A 16,424-nucleotide genomic window follows, 5' to 3' on the forward strand; every position below is an offset into this window, starting at 1 on the left:
AGGAACAGAGCATGTTCTCCCTCATGGAGAGGGTCAGGTAGGCAACCATGACCCTCACTGCCTATGTTGTATGGTATATGACAATACTCTGCATCACCCATATTTACATGCGCTAGGACTCTGAGCATGAGCATTGTGGAAATGGGTATGGGTCATAGGGTTGACAGTAATTAGGTCGACAATCAATAGTGCGACCACTATTGGTCAACAGACAAAGGGTCCACATGGTTAAAAGGTCGAAATGAGCAATAGGCTGACACAGAAAAGGGTGATAAGAAAAAAGGTTGCCATGAGTTTTTTTTAAGGTTTTTATGGTTGTTGTTTGTCAATATAAGTCGACATGAACATATATATATATATAATTGTATGGCGTTTGCTCGCCATTTCTTGGGCATTATTATAATCTCACTATATGCCCACTTGGATAGTAAAGTATGAAAAAACACCTTTTTTTGAAAAAAAAATTGTGAAAAACTCATATCAACCTTTTCCATGTTGACCTATTGCATGTGTCGACCTTTGAGCATGTTAACCTAATGCATGTAGATCTTTTCAATTTGTCGACGTTTTGTCTGTCCACCAATAGAGGCCGAACTATTGACTATCGACAGCATCCTGTGACAACAAGTGTAATATGCTCTGGAAACAGGGGACCGTTCATCTCTGCATCAGTTCCATAGTGACAATGGAGCTGCACCTCGGAATCCAAGGTTCCGTGCTGAATGAATTTGTGATCAACTGCAAGGGGCTGTTCACTTCTACATTAGATGCACTGGTTATACCACTTTCAGACCACAAATGCAGGGTCGCACCGGGACTTTGAAACGGTTCAGTCCCGGTGCGACCCTGCATATGCGTTCTGTTCAGATATTCAGAATATTGCCAGTTTGCTGGCGTCATGTGGGGGCTCGGTGGAGCGTTATCTGGGGCGAGGGAGGAGGCCGCGTTTAGAGCTGGCGCTGCTCCGAGCACTGCCTCCTCCATAGTGTTAAAGGGAAACGGGTCGCTTGACCCGATTAACCCGTTCCCACTGCACAGCAACACGGCAACGAACCTGTAAGATCCCTTCTTTTTACCCGGTTCGTATTGCCATGTTGCTACTGGTTAGCTGTATCCGGTAACCCCTTTCACATCGCACCAATTATTGGGTCGAACCAGCAAGAAACCGCCATGAACCTGGTAATCAGGCGCCATTACATACAGAAATATTGTTAATTCAGTGATTCTAGAACTATTTAATAAAACTCTGACCAGTATCTGGAACACCAAGGAGACTGTCATATGGAAACCACAGATATCTCTAACTAGGACAGCGGGCACATGTCATTTTTCATAGAAAGCATTTTATTGCCTTTTAACAAACACATGAGAAATTTTTTGTTTTTTGTCTCTTTTTGATATAAAACTCCCTAAACGGTTATACATTAGGTACTGCATTCTGAAAAATCTGAGAAACACAAACACATCAAGGTATTGTTAGAGGCTTATCTGGGCCCACGTCGCGTGTCTTATGGTCAGTATGCAGCAACACTTTTTACAGAGGCAGAATGAGGCCAGATAGCGGCTGTTTAAAAAAAAAAAAAAACTTCTAACAAAGTGTACAGATCATTAACCACCCTAATTAGTCAATGAGTGAGGAGTGTAAGTGAAAACTGCTGGGCAGCAATTAGAGGAAATGAGAGAGGACCAGGCTCTCCAGCTGAGAAGAGGTGCCCTCAACTGTACCGTAACAGATACCACCGTCCGGGGGGTCTTGGGATGACGCTACAGAGAGATGGTTTAGTATCAAAGAAATCAAACAGATAAGATAGGATTGGAAACCAAGGTGCGAAAGAAACAGGATTTATTTGTATATGTCAGAGGATCATAAAGAGTTACAGCAACCAAACTACTGCGCAGACTGAGCAACACGCAGTGCTCACACAGAAACAGAAAGAGAGGCGTCTGAACCCTCATCCGCAGAGCCTCACTGCACACACTTACATACTGACATTCTAGGGGTGCCACTGCTACTGCGCACTGGCAGACATCACTGTGTATACACTAAATCCCATAATGCACACCATCATCCATCACCACACAGCATAAGCTGCCACACACACACACCAGCGCACACTGCATGACTGACAGAAAGTGAATCTCATCCTAGTTTCCGGTCACACTCATCGACACTAGCACACACATACGGGCAGACACACAGCCAGAGACTTGAAAATATAATCACAGCCACACTAAAAAATATTTAAACACCTGCTGCTGCCATGTGTAGTTACATATGGCCGCATACCATAAGTCTACTTGCGACAAGAATAAATAAATAGTCAAACATTCTTTCTCACGGGCCAGTCAGCATTTAGATGAGTTTAGACTTTCCCATCGGACACACTATTGCCATGCATACTGTAGTTCTGCACTCGGCAGTCAGTGATACTGGCAGCTTAGGCTTTTCGTGCATTTCCTATAACTCCCATGATACCCTCTATCATGACATAATTATATTCTAGTTTTTTTTTATGGTTGTCCATTAACTATGTGGATTACACCAGGTTTAGGCAATCTGTGGTTGCCCACCTACTTAAGAACTACAAGTGCCAGAATGCCATGACTGCCAATGACACATAAACTGGCACTGCAATCTGGGACATGTATTTCAACAGCAGCTGGCAGGTCAGAGGTCGCCTTTATTTCATGTACTGGACGTGAAGTTTTATACAGCCGTTATCTTCTCAGGCCGTCTGAATATTTTATATTTTAAAGAGGAAACAATGACATTTATGCTGAAGCAAACGTAAGCATGTTTTCTGCAATGGTTGATAAAATGGAGACACTGGAGTATATTCAATGGTGCCAGCAAGCTATACAGCGAGCAGTGCCGATACTGTCGCTCGCCCTTCACTTGGCGTTTCCACCTCGCTGGTTCTTTTTCAGGAGGTGAAAACGGCGGAACACAGCAAGCAAGCAGCCGGCGAGGGTGTTAGACAGCGATGATGGCTTGTTTTCAGAAATCCTTGCCAAAAACAAGCCATCCTCGCCATACAAACCTCCTAGTCGGTGGCATTGAATGTACCCCATTGTTGGTAACCTGTACCTGTTTTACAGTACATGTATGCATTGCCAGCTTGTGAGTTGCTAGAAGATATAACTCGAATACATGGTAATTCTAACCTGTTGGTTATAACCCTCTCTAATATAATATAATATAAACAATATACTCTAGGGCAGCGGTGGCCAATCCGCGGCTCTTGAGTCGCATGCGGCTTCTGACACTGACAGCCTCCACTGAGTTTCCTGCCTTGTGAGCAGTGTACCAGATAGTGTGCAGACTAGCCAGTGACAGTGTGCCCCATCTCTCTCCTCTGTTGTGTGATAACGGCAGCAGCTGTAGGAGCCGGCGGTACACGGCATGCAACTGTCTCCCATTCATCACTCTTGGTTGCCTGCCAGCTGGACCAGGTATTAGATTGGTCCCTGTGACTAGTGCCATTTTCAAGAGGCTTCTGGCGGTCCTAAAGGTGGCCATACATTACTGCAATGTATCACAGCAATATATGCCCCCCGCCCCATCCCTTGAGCCAACGGGACCTTCCCAGTTGGCATGATCGCATGTCATGTATCACATGCGACTCCATTCCCCCTCACTGGGAAGGGAACCTAGTCGGGGGTCAGACAGGTCATAAGGTTGGTCTGGTGCTGGAGCGGACATTTGCTATATGAATCTGGCTTTTTCATTGTATTTTATGTTGGATCTTGCTTTTTCAGAATGTACTTTATACCAGGCGCATGGTCTAGTGGACACAAGGCCATGCCCTATTTTTGGCACACGCATGATGTTGGCTCAGGGGCACCCCTAAATATATTTTTGGGTTGTCTCTGTCTAGTTGGCCATCCCTGCTCTAGGAGGTATACAGGGTATTTACTAAAGTGCAGGTTTCTAGAAGTGTAGACGTTGCCCGTAGCAACCAGATTCTAGAACTTGATATATAAATGATAAGTAGAATATGATTGGTGGCTATTTGCACCTGTACTTTAGTAAATATACCCCTCAGATTCTTTTTGGTACAAAATGACTCTTCTTAAATCACCATAATAGATAAAAACTTGAATAATACAGGTTGAGTATCCCTTATCCAAAATGCTCAGAACCAGAAGAATTTTGGATAAGGGATTATTCAGTATTTTGGAACATTTTTATATTTCAATGAAGTATCTTGAGGTATCTTGCATTTATGTTGTTGAAACACAATAAACACATGAAATACACACAAATATATTTTATTTGTGCATGAAACAAGGTTTGTGTACTATCTCAGGCACTGATTTTGAATGGCAATCATTTTCTTGCACATATTTAGTGCCAATTACAAGTTATTTCCCCAGTGGTGCCAATTACAGATGTCCCAGTAGTGCCAGTTACATATAACGTCCTCAGTAGTGCCAGTTACATATCATATTCTCAGTAGTGCCAGTTACATATCATAGCCTCAGTAGTGCCAGTTACATATCATAGCCTCAGTAGTGCCAGTTACATATATTCTCAGTAGTGCCAGTTACATATCATGTCCCCAGTAGTGCCAGTTACATATTATATCCTCAGTAGTGCCAGTTACATATCAAAGCCTCAGTAGTGCCAGTTACATATCATGTCCCCAGTAGTGCCAGTTACATATCAAAGCCTCAGTAGTGCCAGTTACATATCATGTCCCCAGTAGTGCCAGTTACATATCATGTCCCCAGTAGTGCCAGTTACATATCAAAGCCTCAGTAGTGCCAGTTACATATCAAAGCCTCAGTAGTGCCAGTTACATATCATGTCCCCAGTAATGCCAGTTACATATCATATCCACAGTAGTGCCAGTTATATATCATATCCTCAGTAGTGCCAGTTTTACAGTATATCATGTCCCCAGTAGTGCCAGTAATATATCATATCCTCAGTAGTGCCAGTAACATATGTACCAGTAGTGCTTTTAGCAAAAAAAAATAATTACATTCTGGAAACCATGGTTAAGGGATATTTGGATATGGGATACTCAACCTGTATACATTATAAATAATAATAACCAAAACAACAGCACAGGGTAAATCTTACATCGTAACTTCAGCTTCAATTAAAATATAGTCTTCATTCTTTAACTTTTTGTTAACACATTTTCTATGTCACCCCTATATCCCTGACACACAGTGTATTATGAAACACACGTGTATTCAATTTATTAACCTACAATTCATGTTATGTGAATATCGCACAGGTAGACCTGACACAAGAATACATCTCTTTGTTAAATCAAAGAAAAAATAACTAATGACCATGACATTTGAAAAGACAAATGAAAAAGTAAATAAGAGCGCAGCACACACACACACACCGCTGTTCACAAGCAATATTCATGACGTTTGGCATAACAATGAAATCTGTGCTGTGCTATTATATGACTGCACCGCACATGTTATTATATGCTATTGCTATGCTATTATATGACTGCACCGCACATGGTATTATATGCTATTGCTATGCTATTATATGACTGCACCGCACATGTTACAAGAGCCACGCATCTCCAGTGTTTCATGGGTCTTTAAACTGTGGCCCTCCAGATGTTGTGAAACTACATGTTCCAACATGCATGGCCACATTTTTTCCTATAAGAGCATGCCAAAACTGTCAGGGCATACTGGGACATGTAGTTCCACAACATCTGGAGGGCCACAGTTTGAAGACCCATGGTTTAGGCCATCTCCATTTATCAGGCTCTCATCCCATTGGTCCCTCATTAAAGATCAAATGCCCAACAGGGCATAGCAGGAATTTTGAATTTGAGAACTCAAAGATCTCTTGAGCTCTGATAGAAGAAGAGAAGCTCTTAGAAAAGCTGTGGTGTAGGCTAGTAAACATTTTCTGTTCTTAAGAAGTATAGATTGGTAAGTGGAGGCTTTCCAGACAACACATTTAAGGTGTGTACACACGCATCAATTTACTTTTCGATTCCATTAGGACTCGATTTGGCCTTTGCTTTCCTTTCGATTTCACATTCGATCTGCACTTCTGCATTTCGATACATCGACTTCGATGTGCATTCAAGGAAGTGTACAAATTCGATTTACTGGATCGAATTTGATATTTCCTTGCCTGCACAATCTATTTTTTTTCTCGATACAGAGGAATCGAATGAGGATCGAAAGAGTCTTAAAAAAAATTCAATTTCAATTTTATTTTGCTTCTATAAGCAAAATTGAATCGAAAACTGTCAAAATCAAAGCGTGTGTGCACCCCTTTAAGGGAGGGAATTTATCTACTCTCCTTGAATGTGTGTTTAATGTCAAACTGCGTTGTCATGATCCAACATTTTCTCTTGAATCTCCCTTCCAGGTATCTCCCCAAAGTAGAGCAAGCAACATAAAGGGGGCTATTCAATGCAGGATCCTGTCCTGTTCTTGGCCTGCTCGACGCTGAATCGGCTGGCGGAATTCTATGTCCCGTCTGCCGAATGCCAAAAGGGGGCGTGGTCACAAGATACAGCCATGGATCATCGAGCTGCAGCTGGGAGCTCGACAATCCACGGCCGTACTCGGTAGAATGTGCCCGACCGCTTCTAAAGTCGTGTCCGTTCTGCCGAGATCCCTGTTCAATGCAGTTGGGCAAGAAAGCATTGAATAGGGCCTTGCCACTATTTCCCACATCGGGAATAGTGGCGGGAGATTGAATACCCCCAAAGTACAATGTACGATCTGGTTAAAGATCTTCCTTATAAGAGCATTTATGTGGCACTTCCCAATTAATCATGTGCCTGGAGCCTTGATGTGCACATACTTGTTGCCTATACACAGCAGGATGATGTAATATGTATGACAATGGAATTAAAATGTTACACACCGGTTTGCAGTGCAGCTTATAAATAATAATACATGAATCTACAGACGGTATTTTCCTAAATATTTATTGAGCAATAAAAATATCTTCCTCCAGGGTGTAGGGCACCAATCTGAGTACTGGTCTGCACTCAATTTCTTCAAACTTCATACAATCAGTGAATCCGCACTTAAGGCAAATTATCACTGACAATTTGGTGAAAATTTCCCAAATGCAAAACAACACAGCATCAGTTTTGGGCCTACTGTGCAAAAAAATTTACACATTTTTGCCAAAATTTACAGATTTGCCCCCCAGGTTTACAAGTTTTGCACAATTTTGCCAAAATTTACACAATTTTGCTCAGATTTACACAAAGGTACATTAACAACAAAGGTGACATTTACAAAGGCCAATGAAAGGAGATGTATGGAGTGAGTGCATTTCTTGCAAAAGCAAGGATACAAATTACTGGGGCAGAACCAAGATTTAATTTGCAGAGTGAAGCATAGAAGGTATGCAATTCCAGGTGCATTTCAATATAAAGAGGCACACACCAAAAAATTATACATATAATAAAAGAAAAACTGATGTCCCCACAGTATATCCTATTAGTTGCAATGAGTCATGAATTGCAATAGACACATTGGGCAGCAAGTGCGGTGTAATGGTTAGTATGATAGTTAGGGGCATGGTGGGTTCAATTCCCACCATGCTCCTAACTGTGCGGAGTTTGTATATTCCCCCCCGTGATTGCGTGGGTCTCCTCCGATAATCCCAAAATATACTGGTAGGTTAATTGGCTCCCAACAGAAAATTAACCTTAGAATGTGTGCGTGTGCGTGTGGTAGGGAATATAGATTGTAAGCTCCACTGGGGCAGGGACTGATGTGAATGCTCAAATATTCTCGAATATTTGTGCGCTATATAAATAACTGGTAATAAATAATAATTCGAATTTGCACCACCTAATTTTGTACCCTGCTAGGTAGGAATATTTATCATAATTTTTTTTTTTTTATTTAAAAACTGAATAGTACAAAAATGATGACCAAGTGTGCGTGTGTGACAGACCCTGAAATGCAGATCCTGGTCTGCTTAATGAGGTAAAAAGGCAAACATGCATGCAGGAAGTAACGATGTGGAGAGCTCAGATTGATGGAATGTGACAAAGCTACAATGGTGTTGAATAGCTAGTCAAGAGAAAACCGAGAGCTGCCTTGGGCACATCATATTTGGCAGGAACACCATGGAAACACAGAGGAAGCGTCTTTCGGAGATAGGATTGCAGGCAGGCATTATGACCGGACTAACAGACAAGTGATCAGTCTTATAATGGAAGGATGAACAATGTCAACTGAGTTTTTTAAACTGGTTTACGAATGACCTTTTGTAACTTAAAAATAACAATGATTCCGGATTTTTCTCAGTGGGTCAATTTTGAGAGGGATATTTTGGTGGGTCAAGAAGAACGGATTCCATACCATAAAAAAAAATTCGAATATTCTTACTAATGATTCAGAGTTATTATTATTCAAAATGGCATTAGTAATGAGTACTATATATGGTGTGTGCAGTGAACGTTCTTTATATTTTTTTACGGTTTGCAGGGTCCCACTAAGAGGGAATCTTTTAGAGGTGCAGCTGTTTGTAGTTTGTTCAAGATAAGGGTATTTGATATACATACATACAACCACACATACATATATACATACATACATACATACTAGCTACCAGTCCATCAAAAGGACATAACAGCGTAACAGTAATGTCAGCACCACCAGCTTATGCTGCAGAATGTAGCAACACTTGAAGGAATAAGGTCGTTATGTTGACCACTGCAGGTCACCATGGCTTAGATCGAAACCCAAAATAGGTGGAAATGCATTAGGTCAACAATAGCTGGGTCAACAGTCAAAAGATCGACATGTGGTTTTTCACTTTTTTTTTTTTTTTGAGCTGACATGTGCTGACGGGCGGTATTTCATTCCCTACCATCCACTAGGGAATGGAGGGAGAATAGAATAATGTGCTGAGTGTAGCCAGGCACCGTGCCCGAAGCATGGTGAGCGCAGCAAGCCATGCGAAGGGACGCAGTGCCCCGAATAAAGTGTCCATGTCATGTCCAGTGTCCATGTCAACCATGTCTTTTTGGCTGTCAATCTAATGCTTGTTTCAACCTTCCATCCATGTTGACTTTCAGGGGTGGACCTAATGTGGACCCATACCCCACTTGAGCTGCTCCAAAGACCACCATGTAGTGGTCGCCGGTAGTGCGCAAACACTTCAATTCTCCCCATAGAGATGAGGAGCAGTATTGGTATTTTATGATATAGGGTAAAATTTACTAAGATGTCTATTCTACTTCACATGTGATGTTGCCATGGGCAACCAATCAGATCCTGTCTACTATCTTCTCGAGGCTGCTAAATAAATAAGAAGTAGATTCTGATTGGTTGCCCATCGCAACATCACATGTGAAGTAGAATACACATCTTAGTAAATTTCCCCCGCAGTATTCACACCCACACACATATATGTACTAGACTTGCCTCAATCTGAGGCTTAATCTGCGCTCTGTGGATACAATGCTCGCTTCACTATTTATGCCTCAGTCTGTGCCTTAACCTCCATTTCCCTCCTCACATTGGGCCAGCTTCACTAAGGGCCTTATTCTGCTTGGTGCGGTCGGATGCGTATTTGCGGACAGGAACCGAGCGTTCTTAGCCCACCTTCCGTACGGATCGCTCACTCCGTCCAAATGCGGTAAGACGCTGGCCGAACGGAGCGCGAGTGGATTTATCATGTGAACACCTCCTCCATCTCTGGGAACCTCCCCCATCATTCGATGGTCGCAGACCATCGAATGCAGGACCGATTGGTCATGCAGCACCGAGTGCTCCAGACCACTCGGGCATTTCTCCATGCAAAAGCAGGGATATGGGCGGGCAGCTGGCATCCGGCTATGTCATATGTCCGCCCCCCACACGTGCGTCACGGCCGCATTACCATACGTACGCCCCGCGTTTTCATGGGAACGCCCATGAAACGAAGGGTGTACACATATGGTAATGAGCCCAAACAGCCCTTCACGCCCCTCTCCTCCTCCTGTTCGTTGTGTACAACATTCATGCCGTATTTGGACGTGCGCGGCGTTCGCACATGCGCAGATATGCCTCTGCACATGCGCTATCACCAAACATCGACCGTCCGACCGCACGCGGACAGAACCGCACCAAGCAGAATAAGCCCCTAAGCTTCAAAAGTGATCAAATGGAGAGTGATAAACAACCAGCCAATCAGCTCCTGCCTGACATATTTCAAACACATGTAGGAGCTGATTGGCTGGCTGTTTATCATTCTCCATTTGATCACTTTTGAAGCTTATTGCATCTGGCCTCTATGAATGAGAATGCCAGTCTTCATTAATGTGATCACATAACAGAGGAGGCCACTCCCCCCATAACATCAGCAAGCTCATTACTGTGTTGCTGTAGAGATGATCAGATGGGATTGGCTGCAGATTGTTCCACTTTGGGGGAAACTATATATTTAAATATACCTCTGTTAAGTCTCCCGGCACCTTTCACTCATGGTAATAAAGTATGCAGGCAAGTTCTAAAGATGCAGTGGCAGTAAAAAATAGTATATTTTCTCTTAATGAATTACATTTTTCTTTATTTATAGGGAATAAACTACTGTATACACCAGCATACTGTATGATGTCACAGTAGCTGCTTATTCACATTAAGCCACTTCTGATTCTAATGATAGATACTGGTTTCACAGTGCAAAGCCACAGCACTAGATTATTTTTCCATATAATATACCTTGAATTATTATTATCCACATAATATTAAATGGTCACATTATTTTTGAAAACTATTTTTAGCCGTTTCAGTGATAGCTACCTCATATATATTTAATATTAAAATGAATAGAATTAAGATACTAGCCTTAATCAGACATGTATTTAGCATAAAATTATCTTCATTATTCCATTGCACACAGCGACCAACTAAGAATAGAATTTGTAGAATTTTAAGAAAAACTTTGAAAAAAACTCAGAATGTTTGAAATTTAAATTCACAAAAATGTCACCTTTGTATTCTGCTTTTGAAAATGTTTTTACTCCCAAATATACCTAAAGTAAAAACAAGTTTATTAAGGTAGCATGAAAATCAAAACTGTATTCATTTGCAATCCAGCACTGTGCCAATATGGTTGAAAGCTGTAATGGACAGCTGCAAATCAGACCTTTTTGAGACTGTGGGACAAATGTAAAAGGGTATGAGAATCAGAAAGTGTTTTTTCAAAGTGGCAATCATTTACCTAAAACCAGGTTGATTTTGTCATGTTACTAATTGCTGCTTTAAAAAAAAAAAATGGTAAAACTCTTCCAAAATCTCCCACTTTCCGATTCTCACATTCTATTACATTTGGCCCGGACAGTTGTTGATGCTCCTCTACCTCTTTATAGGAACCATCGAGACTGCTAATTGTCTTTGGATTCTGTTTTGGTTTTGCAAAACCGCCCTCAAGTGTTTTGGTTTCAGAATCCAAATTTCAAATTCGAATATTGGTTTTTGGATTTCTTGAAAATGGATAGAAACAGGTAAGATCTTTCAAAACCCCAAACTTGTAAAGATCTGAACTGTGATCTGTTCGGTTCAGATCTCCTCAGAAGATCCTAATCGGGACTTGGTTTGGTTTGGATCCACAAAATTCAGATGTGTGCGTATTGGATAAAGAACCGAACCACGTCCACATGTCTCTGCATAATTCAGCAGTCTCTGTTACAATGTTGTAATACAAATAAAAAGTTTTAATTAATATATATATATATATATATATAACCTCTTTGCAAACTCAGGACCAGTGTTTTATGCAAAATTAGTATAACAACACAAGTTTAATTACACACAGCCAGGATGTAGCGGGTGTGAATCGTTTGGTCTACAACAACTAGGTCGACAAGCATTGGGTCGACACCACTAGGTCGACATGGGTTAAGGTCGACCTTGAACTAGGTCGACATGGGCTAGGTCGACAGTCAAAAGGTCGATATGGGGGTTTTTCACAGTTTTTTTTACCCAAATGTCGACACAGTCGACATGGACACAGTTTGACGTGCACCACTTCCCCTCGTATTGCTCGAAACACTCGGCACACTATTTTATTCTCCCACCACGCCCTAGTGGATGGTAGGGCATGAAATACATCCTGTCGGCACATGTCGGCTTAAAAAACTGTAAAAAACCCCTTGTCGACCTTTTGACTGTCGACCTAGCCCATGTCGACATAATGCTTGTGTCGACCTAGACCTATGTCGTCCTAGATCCATGTCAACCTTGACCCATGTCGACCTAGTGGTGTCGACCCAATGCTTGTCGACCTAGTTGTTGTAGACCTAATGACCGTATCCCAATGTAGCCTACGGAAAGAAAATGACACAATAAACCACAATAAATCAAGCAACTGCAAAAATAAATAAAACCAGCATATATATTTTGCAAATAATCTTTGCAACAACTGTCTGAAGAAAAAAAAGTTTACCTTGTAAAGGCCCTCATACACTATGCGATTTGGGCCCGATTTCACCCGATTCCTGTGGATCAGGTGCACAAATCGTGTAGTCGCATGTGTTTGACATCCGATCCAATGTGGGGTCCTGTGCGCATCAGATTGGAGCCGGAGATCATACTTGCTGCACCTTAAGATAAATCTTATGTGCAGTCGCCAGCGGCACATCGTGGGTGGTTTTTATCACTTGCGATGTATCGCATCCGATGCGGGGGGACGATGAGAGCTGGGCGGAGGGAGCCAGGCCGGGGGACAACTAAAGCCGGGTAGGGGGAGCCTGGGCGGCGGGGGAATAAAAATAAGAAACATACAAATAAATACAGCCACTGATTGGCTGAGAGCTCTCTAAGCCAATCAGTGGCTGCCCATTCATTTGTATGGGTTTTTTTTTTCATCTTCTCCCACTGACCGAGCTCCCGGCTCTCGGCGTCCCCCCACCCAGCTCCCTGGTCCCTCCGCCTGCATCCAAAAAATGGCACATGAAGTGCCTAAATTGTATCTCAGCCTGCCAGGGAAAACAGGTTCGACAGTCTGCACTGATCTTAACAAGCCACAAGGTGGAGACACAGTGCCACTCAAACACAGTTAAGCCACCTCTTCTGAAACATACTGTACATCTCAAATAAAAAATAAAATAAAAACTTTACACAGAGAGCTTGCATGAGGATGCTATAAAATCAGCTTTAAATTTAGACATTTGCTAGTAATTTGGTTATTACAATGTATAAACACATTTGAAATCTCATATAATGGCCCCAACGTTGTCTGCATGACACGTATACTCTAAATTGTATATATATATATATATATATATATATATATATATATATATATATATATATATATATATATATATATATATATATATATAGCAATTTTAACCATGTAAGTAAATAATGAGTGCAAAACTGCTAATTTAATAATTATCCACATATTGTACACTGCCATAATTTATCCTAACACATGGAGCTGAACAACCTACACCAGTGGTTCCCAACCCTGGGGTTGCACAAGGCTTTTGCAGGGGTGATTCAGGTTGGTGGTCCAGGAGTATAGAATAATTTACTGTCAAAGTGATAGGCAACACCAAAGCTAGTGGCTGCCAATCATAAAACATGTGGGCATGTGACAGAAGATGTAGCGCAACTTTGTACAACACCACATAACTGACCTTATGGATGACAGGAGAACAATTGAGATTTTCTTTTTGGTTTTTAAATTCCAATTAAAAAAAAATAATAATAATTTTATTCTAGGGCTGCTGTGAAAAGAAAATGATACTCTAGGGCAGTGGTTCTCAACCTCAGACCTCAAGGACCCCCAACAGTGCACGTTTTCCCGGTCACCCGGCAGGTGCACAGGTGCACTCAATACTCACTGACACATTTTAAAAGACCCACAGGTGAAGCTGATTATTTCACCTGTGATTCTGTGTGGAGACCTGGAAAATGTGCACTGTTGGGGGTCCTTGAGAACCAAGGTTGAGAACCACTGCTCTAGGGTGTTGCGATTCAAGAAAGTTTGGGAACCACTGGCCTAAACACTTGTCTTCAGCAGTTTCACCTGACGTTAACCATGCATGCAGTATGTACATGACAAGGGCCACACACACACACACACACACACACACACACACACACACTTGGACATTCATCATCCTTCGCTTACATGTGCTCGGCATACACAGTGTGTCTGCACAGACATTCCGCATTTATTATTAGATAGTAAACAATCAGGAGGGGAAGTACGGAGTATACATTGCATTCACAGACACACATTGCATCCCGAAGATAACGCACTAGAGTGATTCTTTTCACTCACGCAAGAGCTCATTTGGAACCAGTCTACATAGACACACCCACCAATCATACGTTGAAAAGAATCATATGAACATCCCGCCTTGGCAAAGGAACATCATCTGCAGAAAGACCCACACGCATATTCATACGCACACCGACTCACAGACAACTACCCTGTCCCCCGTCCCATAAATTGCCCCACTCCCTTGTCCACCCGCAGCTCCTCACTTATCGCTTTGGAGGGTGTTGCTGCTGCTGCTGCCGCTGGGCTCTGGACAGCACCCTTAGGTGCCGAGTGCTCAGGAAGTAGATGCGAGTGATGAAACGCAAAGGAGCCCGGGGTGGCTGCTGCTGTTGACCGTTGCTGCGCCCCAGTGGTGGGCCACAACCTGGGGACTGGGCATTAGAACCCTGAAAAGGAGACAGCACCTCCGCAGGGATCAGCAATGCAGGTGTCATCCCGCACGGCAGAGGAGGCAGGCGGAATACAGCAGGGGGCATCTGTGAGGGGGCAGCAGGAGATGGGATTGATTGAGCACAGGCCTGGGGGGTCTGATCTCTCTGATTGTGGGGCTTTTCCTTGGGGTTGGAAGGCAGTTTCCTTTCAGGGGGCAGTTTGCTGGTTTGGATGGGCAGTTCTCTGGGTCGAATAGGCTGCTTGCCCCCAGGAGCCACATCACGAGACTTCATTTGAGGATCCCGGTTTGGGGGCATTTTGGTGGATTGAGGAACAGGCAGGGCCTGCTTGGGGGGCAGTTTTCTGGACTGTGGGGGAAGTTCCTGAAGCTTTGAGGCCAGGTTCTGCTCAGAGGGTAGTTTGGTGGGTTGTGGGGGCAATTCCCGGTCGGGAGGCAGTTCCTGGTTTTGGGGGAATGTGTCCTGTTCAAGAGTCTCTCCCAGAAGCTCGAGCAGCTTCTCATTCTGGATCCTGCGGATGTGACACTGAGCCCGGAGCAAGTGGTAAGAATCCAGGAACACAAGGAGAGGAAGGGAGCCCTCCAGGAACAGCTGGGAGAGGGCCTAGTGGAAGGTAGAGTATGTTGCAGGGTGAGAGGAATAGGTAGAGCCATGTCAGAGTGGGAAGTATGGGTATAAGCAAGATAATGCCATTGTAATGGATGAAATTTTTGAAAAAATAATGAATGTTAAAAAATATTTTACAAAATATAGACATAAGAATATGGAGGGTTATAATGAAGTACATGACAGAATGAAAAATTGAGGAGAAAAGGGAGAGAAAAATTTTCATTAGCTGCAGACAATCAACATCGGAATAAACTTTATGGAATCTGTAGAAGAGGTACTTCACATAAATCTGTTTTTATGTCCAACCATAGATAACAAAGTAATATTTACAGATCATTCAGTTTTATATAAGACACTTATAATAAGAACACTCTAAATGCTAGGCGTTCCCCCGCCACACATCCCGTGCGTACTGGTGGGTGCGAATGGGATGGCGAACTTGCAGTTTGCCGTACCCATTTGCACCCACCAGTGCATGCGGGGGGTGTGGTGGCGGAGTCGTGCCCTTGGGAATGCCTAGCGTTTCATGGGCGTTCTCATGGCAATGCATGGATGACGCAGATGCCGGGGGCGGGCAGCTGACATCACCGGTTGTCAGCTGCCCACCCTGCCCTTGCACAGGGTGCACACAAAGCTAGGAGAGTGTCTTAGTTTCGCATGTATGTTGTACATCATTCGATGTTCGACAACCATCGAATGATGTGGGTCTCGCCCACTAGGCTGCGAATGCAAAACATTCATTCGCAGCCGTGCGGGTGAATTTTGGCAAATTTGAGTTTACCAAACAAAACCTGAATGCACTGTAAATAGGGGACCAGCTACAAAACAAAAGTATGCTTTAAATGTTTCCCCAAGGCACATCTGTGAAATGTTCTTGACTTAAATTTAAAATGATGGATTCAGTGTTTCCATGGAGTCATTGAATAAAATGTATTGGGGTGGATTGAATTAGCTGCCTTGTGTCATGCATTGTGTTCCATAATGGCATATCGCAGGTCCCCTACATTGTTAATTTTGTCCCACAGCTACAGAGTTTTAAAGAATCGTCACACACACACATATACAAGTTCAGTCCCTGGCACTGGTCGCTGTAGCAGCAACTGCTCCGGTACACACTGTCTTGTTGTCAGGAGCAATATATGGTTGTGTGAGCTGGCACTCGTGAGGCT

General features: G+C 42.9%; 1 protein-coding gene across 1 annotated transcript in view; it reads right to left on the reverse strand.

Annotated features, from left to right (window-relative positions):
• Window positions 1-1,326: 1,326 nt before the first annotated feature.
• VPS37D (VPS37D subunit of ESCRT-I) overlaps window positions 1,327-16,424 on the reverse strand; it is a 43,338-nt gene continuing 28,240 nt past the window's right edge. Inside the window, exon 4 of the mRNA XM_083172078.1 lies at window positions 1,327-15,249. Coding sequence (XP_083028204.1) covers window positions 14,458-15,249 — 792 coding nt within the window. The 3' untranslated portion in view covers window positions 1,327-14,457. The remainder of the gene's footprint in view (window positions 15,250-16,424) is intronic.

This window comes from Crinia signifera, chromosome 2 (assembly GCF_055691185.1).
Source record: "Crinia signifera chromosome 2, ASM5569118v1, whole genome shotgun sequence".
NCBI lineage: Eukaryota > Metazoa > Chordata > Amphibia > Anura > Myobatrachidae > Crinia > Crinia signifera.